Source organism: Amphibalanus amphitrite, unplaced genomic scaffold, assembly GCF_019059575.1.
Source record: "Amphibalanus amphitrite isolate SeventyFive unplaced genomic scaffold, NRLGWU_Aamphi_draft 000765F_arrow, whole genome shotgun sequence".
Taxonomy (NCBI): Eukaryota; Metazoa; Arthropoda; class Thecostraca; order Balanomorpha; family Balanidae; genus Amphibalanus; species Amphibalanus amphitrite.
This window is the reverse complement of record NW_024882259.1, coordinates 154,461-176,625: the sequence shown is the minus strand read 5'-3', so window position 1 is coordinate 176,625 and position 22,165 is coordinate 154,461. Positions and strand designations below refer to the sequence as shown.

The 22,165-nt window shown below is 53.8% G+C and overlaps 1 protein-coding gene across 2 annotated transcripts in view; it reads left to right on the top strand.

The window, feature by feature from the left end:
• Positions 1 to 7,809: 7,809 nt before the first annotated feature.
• The window catches only part of LOC122365826 (fasciclin-1-like), a 37,478-nt gene continuing 23,122 nt past the window's right edge, over positions 7,810 to 22,165 (top strand). For both annotated transcript variants that reach the window (XM_043337404.1, XM_043337403.1), the window contains exon 1: positions 7,810 to 8,005. In XM_043337404.1, the coding sequence (XP_043193339.1) occupies positions 7,910 to 8,005 (96 nt within the window). In that variant the 5' untranslated portion in view covers positions 7,810 to 7,909. The remainder of the gene's footprint in view (positions 8,006 to 22,165) is intronic.

The following is a 22,165-nucleotide window of genomic DNA, read 5'->3' as shown; positions in this document are numbered from 1 at the left end:
CGGTTTTCTGATAAATGCATGGAGAGTCAGTAATGTGACGGAATGCTCGATGAATGGCTTTATCGATAGGAATATTTCACAGTCGCCTTTACAACTGCTCCTGTGAAGACGCCTCTGAACCGGTGCAGGTGTATTGTTCACAGCGAGCGAGCGTGGCGCGGACCCAGTAGAGACTGCCGCGGCCCCGCACGGTCCGGCCGGGAGCCGCCGCCGGACCGTGCCCCGAGGGCACACACGGACGTAGAGATGCAAACCCCAGGTACAGACTGGGGATGCACACCACCACATCTCCCCCCTTAAGCCCCCAGCGCGCTCGAGGTATAACGAAAAGGACGGAATCATAACACAATAGCGAAAATAACCAGAAACGTAGTACACCATCACATCTCCTCTATGAGCCGACGCACCGGCCTCCGCACACGGGTGGATCGGCGGACAGTCGGCGGCTCAGTGCGCGGCGCGCGATCCGGCCGTGTGGAGGCGCGCGATTCGCTCGCAGATGCATGGTCACGACTCATCCGACCAGTGTCCGGTTGTGTGACGACACGCGGGCCGGCTCTCCCGGGAGGCTCCACTCCGGGCACCGGGCACAGAGCGTGCCGCCTGCGCAGGTGGCATCTGTTCCGATCCACCTCCCCTCCATCGTCGAAGCGTACACTGTAGCGTCGGTGGGGGCCGACCGACGTCACCACGCCGCACCTGTCCCATCGTTTTGTCCTGACGTCCTGCACACGGACGCGAGTCCCGACGGGGAACTCGGGCAGGTCGTGGGCATGCTGGTCGTACCACCGTTTGGCGGCGCAGCGGCGTGACTCGCGGCGATCGTCGCAGTCCACAGTCTGGTGCGGTGGCGTCCCCCTCCGCTGCTGGGCTCCGCCTCCACTCGCCCGCTGCGAGCGCGCCGATGGTTTGAAGTGCGACGGGTGCGTGGGCAGGTCGTCCCTCAGTGGCCGGCCGTAGACGATCTCGGCGGGCGACTTCCCGCTGACGCCCGGCGTGTTCCGCTGCTGAAGCAGGCCCCGCGTCCACTCCTCTTCGTTGAGCCGTCCTCTGCCGTCTACCCAGCATCGCCTGAGAAGTTTTTTTTGCAGATTTAACAGCAAACTCGGCCAGGCCGTTAGATCGGGGGTAGTGTGGGGATGATGTGCGATGCAGAACGCCCCAGTTGCTCAAGAACGTGCTGAACTGAAGAGACGTGAAGCAGAGGGCCCCGTCGGTTCTGACAAGTTCTGGCACACCGACCTCACTGAAAATCTTAAGCATTACTTTGATTACGTTTTTGGTGTCAGACCGGGTGCCCGTACATTCGATGAACTTCCACCCAGAGTAGCCGTCAACGACGACGAGGTACTTGCCTCCTGCGTGGTCTGCGAAGTCCATGTCCAGGACCTGGAACGGCCTGGCGGCAGGCTCATGATGCAGCATGGTCTCCCTCGGCTGGGATGGCAGCTCTTGCTGACACCTACTGCATCCTCTGGTGACGTCGTCGATGGCGGCGTCCATTCCCGGCCAGTAGACCACCCGCCGAGCTCGCTCCTTGGTCTTCTCCTTCCCGAGGTGACTCGCATGGAGAGACGCTAAGGTCGATCTACGGAGGGATAGCGGCACCAGGATGCGCATGCCGCATAAGATGATGCCGCCCTCCACCGACAGTCGGTCGTGCACCGGCCAGTACTTCCGGAGGGGTTCCGCAAGCTCCGCTCTGGATGCCGGAAAGCCGGTGGAGATGATGTCTCGGAGCATCTGGAGCTCGGGGTCCTCTGACGTCGCACACTCCACCCGGTCCAGCATGATGTCGGTGTCGCACGCTCGAAGCTCAGCTACCAAGACGCTCTGGAGGACAGGTGCGTCGTCGTCTTCCCCACATTCGTCATCAGCAGCTGCTGGTTGGGTGGGGCTCCTGGAGAGAGCGTCTGCCGCCTTGTGCTGGGATCCTGGCACCCAGCTGGCTACGAATGGTCCGTAGTATGCCATCTTCAACTTCAGTCTTTGTAGTCTCGGGTTCTCGATCTCGTCGAGAGTCTTGCCGTTGATGATGGGGACGAGCGGCTTGTGGTCGACGAATATCGTGAAGCTCGTCAGTCCGGAGAGAAAGATGTGACATTTTTTCATGGCCCATACCACGGCAGTGGCTTCCAACTCGATGGTGGCGTATCGGGACTCCGCTGAAGACAGGAATCGCGATCCCGCCTGGATAACCCGCCAGCTGCCGTCCTCCTGCTGCTGCCGTAGGAGGAAGCCGAATCCCTTGAGGCGGCTGGCGTCGGTCGAGAGCGAGGTTGGTCGTCTGGGGTCGAAGTAGGCCAGGTTCGGAACTGATGTCAGCGCTTTCTTGGCTGATATGAACGCCTGTTCTTGCTGCTCGTCCCAGACGAACTCGTTTCGGGTGCTGAGCAGCGGCCTGAGAGGCAGGAGGAGCTCCGAGAGCTCGTCGACGAATGGGGCGACCTGGTTGGCGAGGCCGAAGAAACTTCGGAGCTCAGAGATGTTCTTCGGTGTCGGGAACGACGAGATGGCCGACGTCAGCTGAGGGTCGGGCTCGTAGCCGTCCGCCGATATGATGAAGCCGGCGAATTTCACCTTCTGTTGGGCCAGCTGCAGCTTCCGCCGGTTCAGGGAGATACCTCTCTCCTCGCAGCGCTCCATGAAGCGACGGACGTCACGGATGTGGTCCTCCCTGGTCCGACTGTAGACCACGACGTCATCCACGATCTTCTTGTAGCCGGTGAGGCCGGAGAACGCCTCGTCCATGCGCCTGTTGTAGTGGTCAGATATCGAGCTGACCCCGTACGGCGCGCGTAAAAACGCGTACCGGCCGAACGGCGTGATGAACGTCGTCTTCAGCACGCTGTCCTGATGAAGAGGGCACTGGTGGTAGCCCTTTGCCGCGTCGAAGACGGTGAACCACTTCGCCTCCGAGCTCGCTATAGAGGCAACTTCCTCCAGCGGGGTGGGTGCCTGGTACTGCTCGGTGCGGACGAACTTGTTCAGGCGAGACAGGTCCACGCACAGCCTGATTCCTCCCTCCTTCTTCGGTTCAACGACGATCGGTGCACACCACTCAGTCGGCTCCGTGACGGGCACGATGATGCCCTCGGACACCAGCTTTTGCAACTCGTCCTTCAGCGGCGTGCGGAGTGAGAGGGGCACTCGTCGTGGGCTCGACACGCGGAACGGCACGGCTTCCTCCCTGAGGTGAATCTTGAACTGCTCCCCCGGCATGACTCTGATGTGGCCGTCGAACACGGTGGGGAACTCGGACGTGATGTCCGGGAAGGAGCCTCCCTGGTCCACAGGCGGCTCTGCTGACCCGTCTTCAGATGCAGGTGCACCGGTCGGAAGGCTGCTGTCAGGCCGCTCGACAGGTGTCGCCGCGGTCGCCTCTCCAGCAGCGCCGTCGCGCGACACCGCCGCCACGCAGTCCGATGACGTGCCACCGTCGGGCAGCGCGGCGCGAGACCGGTGCCGATGCCGCGCTGGCCCCGACCGAGGGCGGTCTGGTGCGTCCCTGGTGCGAGAGCCAGAGGCGGGTTCCGGTAGATCGGCGGTTATCTGCTGCGGATAGCCGGCTGGAATGATGTGAAGTCCCTTCACGGCCTTCCAGGAGAGCAGCAGGCCGCTGACGCCCTCCAGGATGTGCACCGACTCCTGCACCGAAACGCGGCCGAGATTCAGCGAGACCGGCAGGACTCCCAGCGACTTGACCGTCTCGCCGTTGGCTGTCCGAGGATGCTGCTCCGGGGGGAGCAGGTTCTCCGGGTACTCGTCCATCTCCTTCAGGAAGTCGAGTCCTCCGACGCAGATGTCAGCCCCGGTGTCAGGCAGCGCGAGTACCGAGGCGCGGCGCTGCGCCGTGACATCCAGGCGCACGCGGGGGGCGCTCTGCACCGAAGCGACCGCGATGATGGCCGACGCGGCCGGTCGCCGCGCCGCACCGTCCGGGCTCCGGTCACTGCTGCCCTCCGACGACTGGAAGCGGACCCGGGTGCCGCGCCACGGCTGGCGCCGTTGCGATCGCCGCGTGTCCAGCGACGGGGACGGCGATCTCGACGACGAGCGGTACGGGTCGGGCCTGTAGCTCCGCCCAGGTGGCGAGCTCCGCAGCCGAGACGGGGCCAGCCGGCGGCGCCCGTACGACGTGGTCGGTCGGCGGTCATCGTAGTCGCCAGATGCGTCGGGGCAAACTGCCGCGAAGTGGTCCAGCTGACGGCAGCTGCGACAGCGCTGACCCCGGGCCGGACACGCGTCTCCCATCCGGTGACGTCGCCGGCCGCACGCAGCGCACCAGCCGCCGTCGCGCCGCCTCGGTCCAGCGCTCGGCGGCGCTCGGTGGCGCTCGGTGGCGCTCGGCGGCGTCCACTCGGTGCGCGGCGGCCCGGGCGAGTCCGCCTGCCCGCAGCTCCACGGCGTCTCTGGCGGCCGCCTCGTCAGCCCTGCAAACAGCGATGGCATGCGACAGCGAGAGGTTTTGGACGGCGCAGAGACGTTTGACTGTCTCCGCTGATCTCAGACCCATCACAATCCTATCCCTGATTAGCGAATCATTACACGCGTCACAAAATTTGCAAGCACGAGACAATTCACGCAGGGAGGTTAGAAAATCATCAAAGACCTCCCCTTCAGCCTGAAACCTTTCGTTAAACCTCTTCCTTTCGATAACCTCGTTTACTTGGCCCACTGCGAAACGCTCCAGCGCGTCCAGTACAACCTCGGGATCGGCACGCTGGACCTCGGTCAGCTCCAGGTTCCTCAGGACGCGGCGACTCTCCGGGGTCATGACATTTTTCAGGGCAGCCAGCTGAATGTCAGGTTCAGCGTCTATCAAGCCGGTCAGGAGCACGTAGTCCTCCCAGCTTTCTCTCCACACCAGGAAAGACTCACCCCGGTCCGTGGAGAGGTCCAGGCTGTCCGGTGCTCGTACTCGGCCCGCCCACGGGGCCGGCGCGTTGCGGGACGCACGACCGCGGCCGGCCCGCTGCCGCGGCGCGGCAGCCCGAACCGCGACGGAAGCGGCCGGCTCCCGAGACGCATCCGGCTCCCGAGACGCATCCGCTACGCTGTCGGCGTCAGAGTCCCCCATTGCTGGGTCGAAAATGCACAATAATTATGCACGTCGCCCTGTCACACTTGCACTGGTAATCGCACGTTCACGACCCTGCAGGCTGCGCCATGTGAAGACGCCTCTGAACCGGTGCAGGTGTATTGTTCACACAGCGGCGTATTTAGAAAATCGCGAAGGGGGGGGCCAAGGGTTTGGAGGGCGCCACCTCACCCAAGGAGGGCGCCATACGGTCGCGAGATAAAAAATCGCTCAGCGGGGTGGGGGTTGGGGGGTTGGGAGGCGTTTTTTACCATGCCACCAGTTTTTTTTTTTGCGTAACCTCGTATAGGTCGTGCTGCATTGATTTTGCATCGTGTGTATTCTTTATACTCCAGGTCACAAAAGGTCAAGTGTTCTTGAAATGCTGCGCCGAAGGCGCGCGAAATTTTTGAAAACAACCTTTTCCTCCGCTTTTTAGGCACGCCTTTTATACGATCACCGTTCAAAGCTCCTCTCGCTCTTTTACCAAATTTGAAGGTGTAAAAAATACCTAAGGTTTGGTCGGGCCGCTGCCACACAAACTGTATAGAAAGCTTGGCTCATGGGTGTCGATGTATAAAAGTTTATTGGCGGTGGCATATCTACGCACCAGATCACCGTATCGGATTGATACCGGAGCGCGAGATGCGTAAACATCATCCAAATTACATCAGACCAGCCTTCATAGCCTTCTCACAGATGCATACAGTGTACCCACATAACCAGTTTCAATCACCGAAACTTCAGATGCCTGCTGTTGCGGCCGAACCTGTTGACAATACTTAATCGTAATCCATATAGATACCATGATGCACGTAAAGTAGGATCAATCCGTTAAGACCAAAGACGTGTTTTATGCATCGTAGAGCGTAGATAGTTTTGGTAGGTATAGGTACTTCATTCATTGTGCTGAATGCACGTTCATTTGTGGCAGTTTTCACAGGCAAGACATCAACTATGTGCAATAGAACGACTAAGTTGAAAAACATGCCAAAGGAGTAAATAAATGATAAGAGGGCAGCGATCAACGGATGTTGCCAATAGGTAGAAGGGCTGCGATCCACAGGAGGGCGCTAATAGGTAGGAGAGCCCCGATCAACATCCCGAGTTTCGATAGTAGGGCACCGATAGGTAGGAAGTTGGCGAGCAGCAGGAGGGCGCCAATGGATAGAAGGGCAGCGATCAACAGGAGGGCACCAATAGGTAGGAGGGCCCCGATCAACAATCAACAGGAGGGCGCCACCAGGTAAGAGGGTGGCGAGGAACAGGAGAGCACCAATAGGAGGGTGGCGATCAACAAGAGGTCGCCAATAGGTGGGAGGGCGGTCATCAACTGGGAGTCGTTAATGAGCGGAAGGGTGACGATTAAAATGGGGGTGGCAATGGTGAGGAGGGCGCCTTTGCTCAAGAGGATGACACGAACAGGAGGGCGTCTGTGCGGAGGGCGCTGGTCAACAGGAAGGTACCAGTGGATAGGAGGGCGGTGATCAACAGGAGGGTGCCAGTGGTTAGGAGGGCGGCGATCAACACGAGGGCGCCAATAAGAGAAGGGCCCCGATTAACATTCAACAGGAAGGACTAGGGAACCAATAGGTAGGAGGGCGGCACTGAACAATAGGGTGCCAAAAAGGAGAAAGGCGGCCTTGAAAATTTCACATGAGGGCGCAATAGGTAGGAGAGCGCCAATAATTATGAGGACGCCGATCAGCAGAAGGGCGGCAATATGTAGCAGGGTGGCGACCTACAGGAGGGCGCCTTCGGGTGAGAGGGCGCTTATTTACGGGACAGCGGCTTACATAGGCGACCACCGTTACGCTTAGAGAGCTACAGCCTACAAATGTGGTTGGAGGGCGCCCGAGGGAGCCCTCCAACCGTATTTGGAGGGCGTATTTGGAATGGGCGTCCTCCGAAGGCGCCCTCCATCCGTATTTTCCCTGTAAACACATTCGCGATTGGAGGGCGCCCTCCAGTCGCGATTGTTTTTCGATTCGATTATATCACAATTGCATTTGCGATTGGAGGGCGCCTTCGGCGCCCTCCAATCGCAAAGGGCGCCTTCGGCGCCCAAGGGGGGGGGGCCATGGCCCAGTGGCCCCCCCCCTGCCTACGCCCCTGTGTTCACAGCGAGCGAGCGTGGCGCGGACCCAGTAGAGACTGCCGCGGCCCCGCACGGTCCGGCCGGGAGCCGCCGCCGGACCGTGCCCCGAGGGCACACACGGACGTAGAGATGCAAACCCCAGGTACAGACTGGGGATGCACACCACCACAGCTCCCTTTTTTGTAACATTATCCCAACTGTGTATTATAACCTACAGGTGTCCCGCGAACGATTTATACCGCAGTGAACCTACCTGAGGATAGGCCATTCGCTACTTGTTTGTCCGAGTGGAAGATAACGAGATCATTCCGATTTGCATAAACGTCTCTGCGAAGCCCAATAACATCCACATCGAACAGTCAGCCATTCCACGAACTACAAATTCAGAACAAAACAAAATGGGATGGTACTTTGTGTGTGTGGGAGGGGGGGGGGTGCCAATGAACGGTCACATGATAACTGAAAGATCAAAACCATATCGAACCTGTAAGTTTCACCGCACGGACATCGTCCTACCCTTTCCGTCGATGTCCATCAATGATAGGGTCGGCAGTGGTGCGACGCGCCGCTCCTGCCACCTATCGGTCACGGCGGCAACTAGACCGGGCGGCGGCGGCGGCGGGCGGCCCTCAGTCGCCTCTCTGCAGTGGGCTGGTCGGTGCGGAGGGAACCGGACCGAGACTCCAGTGACTCGGTGACCATCAGTGACTCTCCGTGTCGCGGGCGACACCATGAGGACCTCGCTCTGTGCTGTGCTGGCCGTCCTGGCCGTGGCGAGTGCCGAGAACTTGTATCAGGCGATCGAGCAGAAACCGGATCTCAGCGAGGTAAGACGCCCGTCTTGAGTGAGTGAGTGGGCGGCGGGGTCGGTCAGGTCGATATTGTGTTGGATCGTCCCTCCGACGAGCGGCTACCTCGCAGCGGCTACTGACTGGTCACGGTTAGGCAAGGGTTCACCGGCTTAGGGACATTTATTCGGCGGCGTTGGAAGTGGTGCACGGTTTGATATCCGCGGCGGTAGTTAATCGGACCGTTTTACGCTTGGGACCCGAGAAGACAACGGATGTTGTAAATGATCGGCTCCGCATAGAATTATTTTTTACGATATAAATGTCACAGGCCCCTACCTATACTCTATAGTATCGAAGCCGCTAATAATCCGATGTCAATTTTATTTTAAACGGAAGCCAGAGCAACATAACTGAATATTGAACGGCGAGTCAATACATAACAATTGCATTTTTATTTGAAGCATTTACATTTGATTGCATGATTCATTCAAGTTTGACGAGATCTACGGTTGACTGTTTTCCGCTTTGAGTGGGAAGGCACGCCCTTCTCCCCCGAAATCACTAACAAAACAAAACTACACAAACCGTCAAAACACAACGCACTACATGCACGCTCCTATTCCAAGTCTAGGTACTCATGCCTTCACACCCAACTGTCAGCTTCGTGTCCGTTTTTACACCCGACCCCGGCATCTGAAGCCCAAGCCTCATGTCACGCGTCGCGAGCAGCCCCCTTCCTGCCCGGCCCGGTTCCGGACTGCCGGCGCGGTAACATTCAAACGGAGCGGGTATACCAACTCCTGCCGTCCCACCGGCTAGCTATGAGTTACACGTGCGGGGACCGGTCTGACAGGCCTCGGCTCACCTTGAAAACCCAGCTCGGAGAGGAGAGGGGTGTGTATAGAGAGGAGAGGAGGGTAGGGATGGGAAAAGGGTGTGGGGTCGTCACCTCCAGAACGGTCGTTCTGCGACCATAGGAGGCGCAGCGCGCGCAGATGTGTGCAGGAACAGAGAGCTCATGCAAGTCAATTAGGCGACCGGGGTGTGATTCAGAGTGGGAGAGGGCGGCTGAGAGGCCTCGCTGTCCTCTGTCTCAGCGATCGCAGTACACGATGGACACTGGATACTGGAAACTGACTGAGGCTGCGACGGCTTAGACGCGATGCACATAAAAGCGCGGCATTTGAAAGTTTAAATGGTGCAAATCCATCTTCACCTTACGACTCATTGCGTTCACCGCTTCCCAGCGGCCCCACGACCGCCCCCATATATCGCTCGTCCCCGTGACAAAGTTTCTCCCCTGAGTCACCCGAAAGGCCGCCTTTCCAAAGGTCAGAGGTGGCCGCGATGGCGGCGGCCGCTGTCCTTTCCCAGGTCCCCACCCCACTCACCCCGATCTAGGCCGTCACGAGTGGCCCCCAGTTGACGTGCCCGGTACCCGGGTCGTGTTTCCCGTGATAGAATGTCAACGATGGTGGGGCAGCTGCACAGGGTGAATGTGCATTGTGCTGAGCGCAGAGGGCACAATGGCCCGAACGAGGGGTCCCGGCATGTCGGCAGGTCCCGCAGTTCGAAATGGAGGGGGCTGAGAGCGAGTTACCCGGCTTAAATGAGTGCGTACATATTTTTGTTGAATCCATTTTCATGCCGCCCATTTGATGTTCCAATGCACTTGAAACGAATGTTAAAATTTCAATTCCACCTTCACGTTAGAAATGTGCCGATCATCGATCAATAATTAATATCTTATCGGTTATATCGTCCCAAAAAGTTGAATCTTTTTTGTCGATCCCTACATAAAATAATTTGCATTGCTTCGGATATGAGACGATATAACATGTTCGACTGTGCGAGTATGTTTGGTTCACGTTTATCCCCCCCCCCAAAAAATAAAATAAAATGGAAGCTGCAGTGTCTCTCTGTGTGTGGGATAGGGATATCACTTATTAAAACCGGGTGGGCTATGATGGATTGATGAGATAAATGATACAGAGTGGGGCGGAACAGGGGAAGGAGTGGAACTGGGCCATTACCGCTGCAGAGTAGGGAGGAGAGTGGAGAGAGGGCAGGATGACCGTGAGTAACCCATTCGCCCCGCTCTCTGTGCTGATACGGCTGCTGAGTGCTGTGCTGAGTGCACATGGGGGAGGGAGTCGGGGGAAGGCACGGATGAGATAATAGATGGATGAGATAGGGATGCATGCCTGTGCCCTCTGCAGCCGTTGAAACAAGTGCGACAACCTCACCGGAGCTTCTCATACCTGCACTGCTGCAGACATACGTTGACGGGACAGGAAGGAAGCGAATGAGCTTGTCGGTATACATTGTCGAGGCCACCTATAATCAGACTAAAGCCGTAAACGGGAAATATGTCGCCTGCTTAGTGGTTATCATCTCTGCTTATGCTTTAAAAGACTGTCCCATGTCTGAAGACATCAGTGACTTGATTTTTTTTTTGTGTGAAATATTTGACTTGGGCGTTGAAGTCACAATCAAGTGGTGGGTGACGAATTGTTATATTTTTCGACGTTTCAATACGCCTTTTTATCATCATGCGCGGATAATAGCTACAAGCCGCAATTCGTGTGCAGCTTTTTGCCCATTGTCACAAAACATACATTTTTATCGGCATCGTTCATCACGACTAATAACCAGCTAATTGCCGTTGAAAATAGATTTCGTGACTCGTGCACCGCCCCCGTCTTTTCTGCGCCCACTATCCAATAAAAGTGTAGGTACCCGGTAAAAATAGCGGACCCGGAAAGCCAGGGGCCGATGGCCGGGTAAATTGTTCGCCCTCCTGAACCGTCTGATTGCTGTTCGAGTCCCGTGGCGGGCTTAATTTCCGCACCGACCATCCGGTGCGCGTGCCACGTGCAGTGGGGAGGGGTGGGAGGGGAGGAGAGGGGAGGGCGGCAGCTGGAGGCGGAGTTAGCGGCAGCTGGCATGGGTGTAACGAAGGGGAGACTGAGACGAAACTATCCAGTTTGCAACTTTGTCCAGCTGAAATTTTAATTAATTAAGCGGGCGGTGATTATCTGTATCACTTTCTGTAACCCGTATATGTGAAAGCTGCTACTTATGAGTGCTCTTCATTTTTAGTACGGAGTAATAAATTAAATTTTTCATTTTTCGAATATTTCAAGCTAAAGCTTATTTTCAATATTACAAAGGCAATTTTACTTAATTTTTCGCACGACGTTAAATTTGCATGCAATATGAAGATAGCAAAGCAGTTTGTAAAGAATCTGATCTTTTGTCCACAAAATACCCGATCTATGCAGTCCCAATGTGTAACCGTAAACAAGCATCACATCCTTTAAACGTTTGGCATGTAACGGCACCGATGAAAAGCCAAGCTGTAACGCTTCTACTCATACCACTGCGAATCAGCACCATGCATGCATGGCTGCGTCCCGCTTCACCATAGTTCCCGCGGCTGCAGACGGGCACTGTAAAGACCCGTTCACACGGGCATGGTTCCCAATAAATTCGACGGTCGCTAGCCCGTCTTTAGCGCTCCAGACGTCGCTTACAGCCTGCCGGCGGTTCTGGCAACTTGGTGAGAACTGTCGCATACACCTACAGGAGCTTAATGGAACACCGCGCCATTCCATGACGTTAGAGAGAACTTGCTGGTGTGAAACTGGCCGATCGCAATTTATTGTAGGCAAACGGAACGCGCTGTAATGCCTATAAATAGCCACCTTGACATCCAATAGGCTAGTTAGAAGATTTATTTCGTGTCTTGGTTCTGTGGGACAAGGACCACATGCCGTTTGCACCACTCACCAGTACCGTTTGCATGAACCAACAGGCTATAAATTTCTCAGAGCAACGTGTTTCCATGTTTTCCTTGCATATCAGTCATATTTTTAAATCACCATTTTTATGTTATCATGTTACCATTTTTTGACGGCTAATTCGAGGCTGTACGACGGTCGTATCATCATCGAGTATGCAACAGTGCACACTGGGCGCTCACCAGCTGTCTATCCCCTGTCCGACCTCCCGTCTCCTCCCCTGTGTATGCCCCGGTCCGGCCGGGTCTGGCACACGGGACCGTCTCCGCAGGTGCCCTCGTCAGCGGCCAGCAGCGGGGTGCCGACTAACTCAATCAGACGCCCCACCGACACTCCCTGGTCGACACGAGCCACCCGTGGCCCGTCGGACGCGCCGAGCTGTCAGCGTGACGGACGTGACAGGCCGCTGACAGACGGGTCAGTGACGTCATGTTATGTCATCGACTGGGTGACGTCATGTCAATGGCTCGCTGGTGGTTTCTGGTGGTTTGATGTTGACATTGTCAGTGTGGGCAGGATACTGTGGACATGGTGATTGTCAGCTGATGTTTGTTCTTTTTCATACATCCCCTCCGTATTGTCGACAGGCAGGCTGCTGTTCGTTTGGCGTTGGACATGCTCCGTTCCAATCCCATTCAATTATCGATCGTCAGTGATTAATGCGGCGCACGTCGCTGACAGTCTGGACAGTGTCGGCGGCTGTCACCGGCGGGCTGCGCTATCACTGATCACAGGACACCTCCCCTCGGCTGCTGCCTCTGCCACCGTCACCGCTCGATACCCCCCGGGGAGGCGAACCGACCCGCCGGAACGGCACGCGCGTCTGACCCCTCCCCACCCGCACCTCCTCTCCCCTCCCTCCTACGCACACCGAGCCATGACGCATCGCCTCCGGTGTCCGCCCGCGTATATCGATCGACGGCGCAGAACAGGCCACTACCTCCGCCTTCACCAGCGTCGATGGCGTCGACACGCCGCGCCGATTTCAGCTCATTGCTCACTTCCCTTCTCCGTCCACGCCTGGGCGCTTTTTGTGGCCCGTTCGACGCTTTTTTCGGAAGCGTCCGGTGCTTTTTCTGAAGTGATTTAGTCGAGTTCTCGTGTTCCGCTGTCGCGTTCCTGAAGCGGCCGTTCCTGACGTGCTATACTTCGGCAGTCTGTCTGTGTTAAGTGAGTGACTCACTTGTCTGGTGGTAAACAGCTGGTTTACTCGATAGCTCGTGCCTGGGGAGGGGAGGGTGAGCGGCACGCTGGACGATGTCTGAGGTTGCAGAGGTTCTTTGTCCCGGCTAAAATTGATAGTTACCCGGCAATGTGACGTGGTTTGAGGCTTAGCAAGCCCGTGAGATGCTGGGACACAGAGAGATCCGAGACGAATGAAATAATGACGGACTCGCGGGCAGATGGACAGACGGACAGACAGACGGACCGACAGAAGGACTGGCGAATTGACGAACAGACTGACAGGCCGACAGACTATCAGATCGACAGCCCGAGTGACCGACTGACGGACAGACCGACAAACGAACAGACGGACATACAGACAGACAGACGGACAGCAGCACAGACAGACGGACAGCAGCACAGACAGACATGGCTTACAGGCGCAAGAAGCGGCGGCCTCATGGTTATTTGATACGTCCATGACATTTCCAGGGCTGTCAGATGGCGATCAATACCAGCAGCATGCCCAGTGGCCAGCGCACTGCTCGCTAGCTGCCACTCTGCTGGGCCGGGCAGTTGGCATCCACATTGCACATTCCATGTCGGCTCGCCGCGCCGGGTCGTTGATTGAGATGGCCCGTCGGCTTTGAAATGTCAAACTTCGCTAGGAGCGCACACTAGTCGGCATTAATGTTGTGTATGTTTACTTGCTAACTGTTGTTGCACATTGTTAATTGAGTGATAATCCCAACCCATTTTTAGCGCTCCCGACAGTTGAAGGATTATATTGATCAGATCACCACCATTACACAATACATCGCTAGTATCGCCACGGCCTTGATCTGCTGTAATGCATTTTTACATAAAGTTGTGCAGTAGCAGTAGCAGCAGTCAGCACTGTTGCCAGGCCTAGTGCGAGCGGTAACCCGTATAACTGGGAACGTCAGCCGCGAGTCATAGCAACCACTGGCTCTGAATGGTGGTTACCTTTCTGTAGAGGTGCCTACAACCATTCTGTAACCACTGCCTCTGGTCACAGGTCCGAACAATGCCCTCGCGCCGACTACCCTTTCGGGCTGCTCAGGGGAGCCTCCCTGTCCCTCCGTGCCTGTCCCTGTTAGCCACTGCTCGCTCGGCGGAGACCCCCCCCCCCCCTCCCGCAGCGGCGCACCGCCGCGGACATCCCCAGCCCAGATCGTGATGGAGTACCTCTCCTCCCATCGAACCAGCAGAGGGGACCGGTGATTAAACCATCCTCTGCCCGGCAAACTGGTGCTGAGGGACGCGCCGTCGCCCATCCCCTCCCTCCTGCTGCTACCCCACCTCTCGCCGGGCTGAGCGCGCCCTGCTGGGATTTGTCAGTCAGTGCGAGCGGTTGTGAGTAGCGACGTGCTGTGAACAGCGACCTACTAGAGACGGGGGACGCGCCAGGGAAAAGGGACGTGATGGGGACGGGGGAGGGACGCCATGGCGTTGGCGGGGGACGCGGTGCTCTGCCTCTCCCCCGACCGGTCGGTTGAGCTCCCCCGAGGCGTGTTTCACGGCTAACTGGAGACGACTGTTGGTGCTATTTGGGCGATCCGCCACCGATCGGCACCGATGGTGCAACCGAACGGCTAATTAGCGACGGATGTTGATTTGGAAACGTGGAGCCCGGTTGTGTGTCCCGTGTTTCTTTACTTCGAATTTGGTAGAAATTGGTGGGTTTCTAGTTAAAAGCAGTTGGGTGCACTGACATTCTGTTGGAAAACGCGAAATTCATATGGGGTGTAATGCCAAGTAACAAGTCAACGCATGTAAAAACAAAGACACAGAAAAACAAACGAAACAAATCCACCAGCCTGACTCGTGCCGAGTTGTTGGATGAGCGTTAGCCGTCACGGCACCGGCAGAGTGGGCGCCGAACCTGATCCCCTCCAGGCCGTCTGCGCGCGTTGCTCCGTCCCCTTTCAGTCCTGATGAGGGATGCGTGCTTCACCAGCCGCCCAGCCGATCAGCCCACGCGACATGCGCATTGTTTGTCGATCATGAAATGTGCCAGACCCGCGCAAAAAGCGCGTTATCGCACACAGCAGCCAGGCCAGGCTCGCCGTCGGGCCCGGTCCCCTCTCACCCTGTCCCCTGGCAGTGTCTCGCGTCAGAGATGTGACAGTTATGGCACCGCCCGTAGCGCGTGCTAGAGCAGCAGCCGGCAGCTGTTCGGCGGCCTTTTTGTGCGTGCATTGGACTGAAAATGAGCCGCAGGTAATTCTCCTGCCCACCTGTCTCTACGCCGGTGGATATTGCGGGGCTGTATTCATGTGGATAACAGCAGCGCGCACGTGCCTAGTCGGGTGCCACGGAAAAGGAGCACTGATAGCGATGTCGGTGCTTCTGGTACCGTCAGTGATAATGGATTCATCGAATATTAATATTTACACGGGTCGACCGCACAGGTGCTTTCCTATTTGCTGCTATTATTATCAATGCATACCAATCTAACGTATGATCTCATGCATGATCCATTACACATCAGACTGCATATTTGATTACTTTTCCCATGATGGCCATCGCCTTATCGCTTAGAGAAGCTTGATACATTCAGTTTATGTTATGCATTTTCTTGATAGCCTTTTGGAATGAAATTAAAATGAATGAATTCTAATTTTTGGCATTTATTCGAAGTAATCATGTTAAGCGTCATTGACACAAAATAAACGTTTTGTATGGCATAAAACACCAGACGTCAAACAGAAGCATGCAATTGTTTACTCGACTTTTAACACCGGTTGCTCAATACTGCTTCTTCGCAGTTGCACATGTAATATTGAGAGCAGCATGGAATATCAACGACAATAAACATTACGCTGTACAAACATTTGCATAACTGTCCGATTCATTCAAATGATTACGCGGCGTTGCGCCATAAATCGTCTCGTTTTCAAATGTCACGATCGGCCAGCGCTGGCACGGGAAGTGTGAGGAAGTCTTCATTTGTCTGGCTCGTTAAACTTCGTCTCGAGTGTCACACCCCAACTGGACATGACTTACTCACTTGGCCTTCTGGGCATTGTGCAGCCATCCACATGGCAACGGCAATTACGACAGTTTCGAGCCCCTGGAAGCTATGAAAATAAGCATCAAAATGATTTCTGTACTTTTGCAATGAAAAGCAGATGCTTCTTTTTCTTGCATGAGTGCGATCAGTTTGCAGTTTGCCCTATATTCTCAGTTCATCCGTAACCCCCATTACCGTCTCTCCGCACGTCTGCATAAGTATCTGACTAACCGCTACTGTGTGCCTCTTAAAACGAACACACCACTCACAGCTCGCTTCACCGTGTCATTGTTCTTGCAGTGAGCGCTCGCCATCCATATTCCCGCTCACTCACAGCTCACTGGTGCGTGAGTCCTGAGCTGCCGTGTCTGCGTTTCTGCGTCTCTGCCGGCACAATGGCAGCCGACATCAATGGGCGCCGCTGTCGGGGTGTGAGCAGCAATAGGGTCAGGGGATAATATGGCCCTCGGGCGTTGGGCGCGTGGCGAGGTGTGTGACGGGTCAGAAAGCACTGCATGATCTCAGCAGCAGGAAGCGGCTTTGGGGTCCCTGAGAATCGTGCTAGGTTGATGGACATGGCTGATCCGTACTGGGAAAAGTGGGTTATAGATGTCTGTGTGGGCAAGGCATCTGGTGAAGGCATTTCCAAACATCTAGTGAATTGGGGAGGAAATCCTTTAGTTTGCAGGTCTGAAATCCTTACCGCCTCGATAATGGCAGCGACAATCCTATAGGATTGTCATATATCGCAATCAATTGCGCGGGCTGCACACAGGTGAAAGAGTACGCCTTCATAAAGTTTGAATGGTAACGAAGCTCCGGGTGGTAAGTACAACTCTCTGTCTACAAAGTTGGACGTGCTGCTGCTGATGTCTTTTGTTTGGACCATGCGTTCATCAGCTGTTTCTAAAAGTTGGGCAGGCTCTTAGATAATAGCCGCACCTTTCAAGGTGCTTTGATAACGAACGAGACGTGTTCAATCACTATCAGCGCCATCACCTTTAGCTGCTCGCAGTTTGCAGTTTGCTAACTTGCCGAGAATCGGGACGGATATCGCTTAGCTCGCAGGGCTGAGATCCTCGCTGTCATCGCGATTACCTCTGGCTGTCGAGGGTTCCTGGGCAGACGGGCTATCGATCCGTGCCGTCCCGGGACCAGCCACGTGCTGCTCAGGCAGGCCAGGGGCCGCTCAGAGGGTCTGCAGGTTATTGCTCACTGGAGCTGGTCCCCTCGGTGCAGGCTAAGATTCAGCTTGGAGTGAAACTGCTGCAACTGTGTCAGTTGAGAAGACCGAACGATAAACGGTGTCCGTCAAATCAGCCTATCATTTGATGGAGGATGTTAAAAATCGACGGATATTGTACGCGGAGGACTGCAGTGTCCTCTGATTACCGCACAAAAGGCAATGTAAGTATTGAATTGTATAGGCTGTCGAAATGTGCAAAGGATTTGATGAGTGATTGATCTGGGAGTGACCGACGGCCAATCGATGCTTGCTACACAGAACGAAATCAATGATTATGTAGCTCATGCACTATTCTGTGTTATGGATTGAGTATTGAGCGGTGCATTGATAATTCATGAGCTGCGGACTGTGCAGTTCCGGTGCTGGATAAATGAAGGCCTCACAACTGCTCCGTTGGTGAACAATAGAGCCGCATTTGAATGGCTGACCATTCATCACATGCAGCGAATGAGTATCCGGCAAACCGATTTGCGCCGTTACAAATGGTTTGGTGGAACGAGCGGAAATGGGGAGAAATAAGGACCGGCAATAGGTGTCAGGACGATAACTTGTGAGTATGTAGGGGAGAGTGGGGCAAAGCGGCCACCCGGGGCAAAGCGGCCACCCATCGTTTTACGGCCCTTCATAACTGGCGTCAGTTCCAATTTATGGTTTCCAATTATACTTCTCTTCGCGGTCGTTCGAATGAGCCAGACCGGGGTTTTAGGCCCATCACCATTGTTCTGTGAAACACGGAAAAGCATTTCTTGCCAGGTTACCAACTATGTTTACAATTTTTAAATGTTATGTTTTTCCATAACCGTTTGGAATTTTTATAAGCGTTCTTGTCCATGCATTGCATGGTTATCGTACATGTATTCTACCAATTTTAATGTTTTTTACCCCACTAATAGCTAAGCTGGAATATTTTTGTATCGGACGGTATGCGCGGGGCAAAGTGGCCGGGGCAAAGTGGCCACCCCCAATTGGTCATAAGTTGTTTCCATCTGGATAAAAAACATTATTTATATTCAAATGTGTCGTCATGCATTTATCTTTGCCACTTTTCAGTTGCATGAGTTACCAAATAATGCAATTAAATGTATTTTTTCATAAAAATCCTTTCTTTGTTCACCTACAGGTGGAAGATGATAAAGTAAACATCCATCCTCGCTTAACCTTGTCACCATAAAATACCCTAGTCGTACACGAGGCAACTATTTTGTTTCTCATATCGGGACTTGAGAAGACGCCGGTGGCCGCTTTGCCCCAGGGTATGGGGCAAAGTGGCCAATATGCATAGGTTTAAAGTTTTGTCAATATCTTTCATATGTGAACGCCTTTGGAAATAAAACGCAGTTGAAATAAAAGGCAACTTAATAGGGATCACATTGGTATAGAAAGAATCTTTCCAAGTTTAAAAATCAAGCGTTGGCATCGTGAGAAGCGTTAGGGTGGCCGCTTTGCCCCACTCTCCCCTACTCTATTTACCTACATCATTTTCTTGCATTCGGAAATAGAGGTAAATCTCGTACATTTGAATATTTCGCGATTCATGCATAGTGCACCAATATAAAACAATAAACGACTCGAGTCATCATTATGATCCATATTCATCCATATCGGTATCAGCGAGCATTACCGATTATCGGTGCAGACTGACTGATCGGCAGACTGATCACCAGGCTCTGCTTCCGAGTGATTCAGGCCTCTGAATCCAGTATATGTAGTTTGCACACATGCGCAGTTTTCCTGGCTCATCAGGTTATCATCCACTTCCTTATTTTGTCTTACTCAACACCCGAGGGTTTAATTAATCAAGACCTTGCGCCTGTTGTGTCTGCTTATGCAAGTCAAATGCCGTTGATGCGGGTCAGATTAGCAATGACATTCACAGCCACATGCTACAGCAGAGGTCGACATGATCTCACAATAGATTGCTGGGATGATAGGGAGGAATTAGAATTGAGAATATATAACGCGTTATGGAGGGTCACGAATAAATACAAGTAGCCTGAAATCGATGCTTGAGAGCTGTTTTCTTCGTCGCACTGAAAACAATTTCACCCGAAGCTGGCGAATTAAGCGTTGCTCTGCGGGTGGTATATGTGTATTAACTCGCCATGTCCAGATTCTAGCTAGAGGGTAAGCAGACTTGCCTGCCTTATTACTCGTAAATATGCACTGTACCCACAGTCTGCAGTAAGGTAGCTACCCAGCACCGGATATTGTCCCCGCGGGTGTCGAGTCATTGGCACAGCCCTCACTGAAAGAGTTGGAACTACTCGAGGTATCGTAAACGCGTATCCGTGGATGGCGAACCTTTACATAACCTGCCCTGAAGGAGTTGGGTCTACTGTGACAACTAGATGGCGTTGTCTTATACAGTTTGAAACTACAACAATTTTTTAACTTTTTTTTGAACCAATGATATGTTGGCACATTGTTTGGCGCGGTTTTCAAGTGGGGGCGAAAGTACAATTGTTAGGGTGCATCTTTAAAACCTCTGCAATATTCATCACGGGACGATTGGCAACGCTTTTTCTTCCGAAACTACCAAGTGAGACCATTTTGATTCTTATATAGGTCACGAAAGCAGCGGCGACACATCTTCTTGATTTCGGGCGGTCTGCATGATTGCCGGTGACAAGTCATATCGAAATTTCTATGGGAATTCGATTTGACCTTTCCCACCAATGTGAAACTTTCTCACCGATGTTTTCTAGGTGTGAGATTGCTATAATATAGATATTTTCCCGCAAATATGGTCAAGCGTGGGAGTTTTTTTTGGCCCTCGTGACTTGGTCGGCGAAGGGTAGGCGTGGAGGGTAACCCCATCTCCTAGGGGTTTGATGGGGCGCTGCTGCCAGGTAGGCGTCGATGAATACCTTTCGATGGAGGGGTCGCGAGCCACTGGTGCGCGAATAGTCGTGGAGGGTTACTACTCTCCAGAGTGAATTGCGAAAGTGTTATGTCCTAAATTGACTCCTGGGAGGGTGGTTAAAAATGGTTGCGGATAGGGGTACCCGCGAGGCACCGGTTTACTCGCCAGTTTTGGGTGAAATTGTTTTCAGTGCGGCAAGAATGAATAGTGGATGAATATGTGGAAGTCAGTTATACTGAGTCTCCTTGAGTCTTCAGATTTATCTCCCAGATACGCCTTACTTTACTATCTATTGCTCTGGGCAATCTGCACTCAGATGTTTTTCAATCCGGAGAGACCGTAAGCAGCTGTTCCTTGTTCCGCACAAACCGTTCCAGCCCGTGTCCAGTGGCCGGTGTTGGTTCGAACCGACCCATACACCGCGCCCGTGGCCGGGAGTAAAACGCACCAAGGTCAGGACACGCCATTATTCAATCAGGGCCATTCGGCAGAGAGTGTTCTCCTCTGAACCAGCACAGAGGCCGACAGTCAACCGGCTCCATCTCTCCCCTGACCACAGTGGGGGATTTGACCGGGTTCGACTAAAGCGTTGATATAAAATGGTTGCGTATAAGGAACGCAGAACAGCTGGATTTGAAATCCATGACTGGCTGTTTTTTTATTTGGAGCACACAAATAACATGCATTTTGGGAAACGATTTGTATCTGTTTGGGGTTTGAAATAAGTTCAAAAATTGCCCACAAATAGCACATCCACAAAACATGCCCACATCCAGGCAGTGCAACTGCTATACTGTTAATACTTAGCAGTAAAATACCCTACCTTTATTCACAATATCAGTGTGAACGATTCTTTGATGGTGGCTAAATTAGCTAGTTCCCTCACCCCAGGCTCAAACACTGTCTCGTCTAGGCCAATCAAATAGTACAGCTCTGATTGAATAAAAACAAATACTGGGGTGGCGCCCCTGCAATTTCAGCCCGCTCCCCAGGGCTGTTCTTGATGAAAGCAAATATTTGCACGAACCACGAAGTTTGACAATAGGAGGGTGGAAAGATCGAGGATTGCTAGTTTAGGTCACCTTTGATTTCCTTGATGTCACCTTTGATTTTCTTTCCAACTGGTTTCGATTGGCTTTTTTATTCACAAGGTAACTAGTTAGTTCCTATTGGTATGAGAATCATTTATGAACTTAGAAATGAGAACCGTCACCATAAGGGTCTGGGAACATTATAATTTTATTTTCTGACCTACATTCGCATTTTTCAGATGATGATACATTCGCATTTCAGATTGCTGTAATTATTTTATGGAGTTCAAATGCCGCCTACTTATAGCGACTTGATATCGTGTCATGTAGTGTTTAAAAAAAAAGTTTTTTTTTTAAGTGTTCAAGGGCCTTCTTAGCTTTGGCGTCAGCAAAAATGCACAGACTACGAGAAAGTGGATCTGCACCCAAAATCGCTCACTCCGTGTTCGCCTATCTCGGCTGTAAACAACTCCCACTGGCGGTTCGTCGCCGCGCGAGCTCCCTTCCGCCGCATATCTGCATCTCTGAAGTTGCCTGGTGTCGTCTGGATTAGCGGCTGGCTCTGCAGGGTGACGGAGTCTGGTCTTCTGAGAGCCGATCGATGTCGTCCCCTATCTGGCGCCCTGCCGGCGCCGGGCCGGGGACGGGGACGACTGAGGGGCGGACCTGATGGTCTCAGCGGGTCTGATCCGCCCCGGCGGGCCGCGATGTGCCCGGTGATGATACACCAACTGCGCGAAGGATCAGGGTGGTAGGTACTGAGCATTGTTACCGAGAGACTCCTAACTACAGGGGAGGGAGGGGGATTGTCGGGCAGGCTGTCGCGAGCGGCAGTGTGGCGTCCGACCACTCAGGCTAATGAGTGTTTGCCGGAGGAGGAGGCGATCAAATGGGGTTGATAGGGACCGCCCGGCTTCAACCGATACGTCAATTGGCGACATTGAAGCACTGAGCGCTGCGGTCAGTGGAAATAATGAAGTGCTCAGTTTTAAACAATAATAACAAAATGTTCAAACAAACAAAAAACGTTTTTTTTTAGAGAAGGTTTGAAT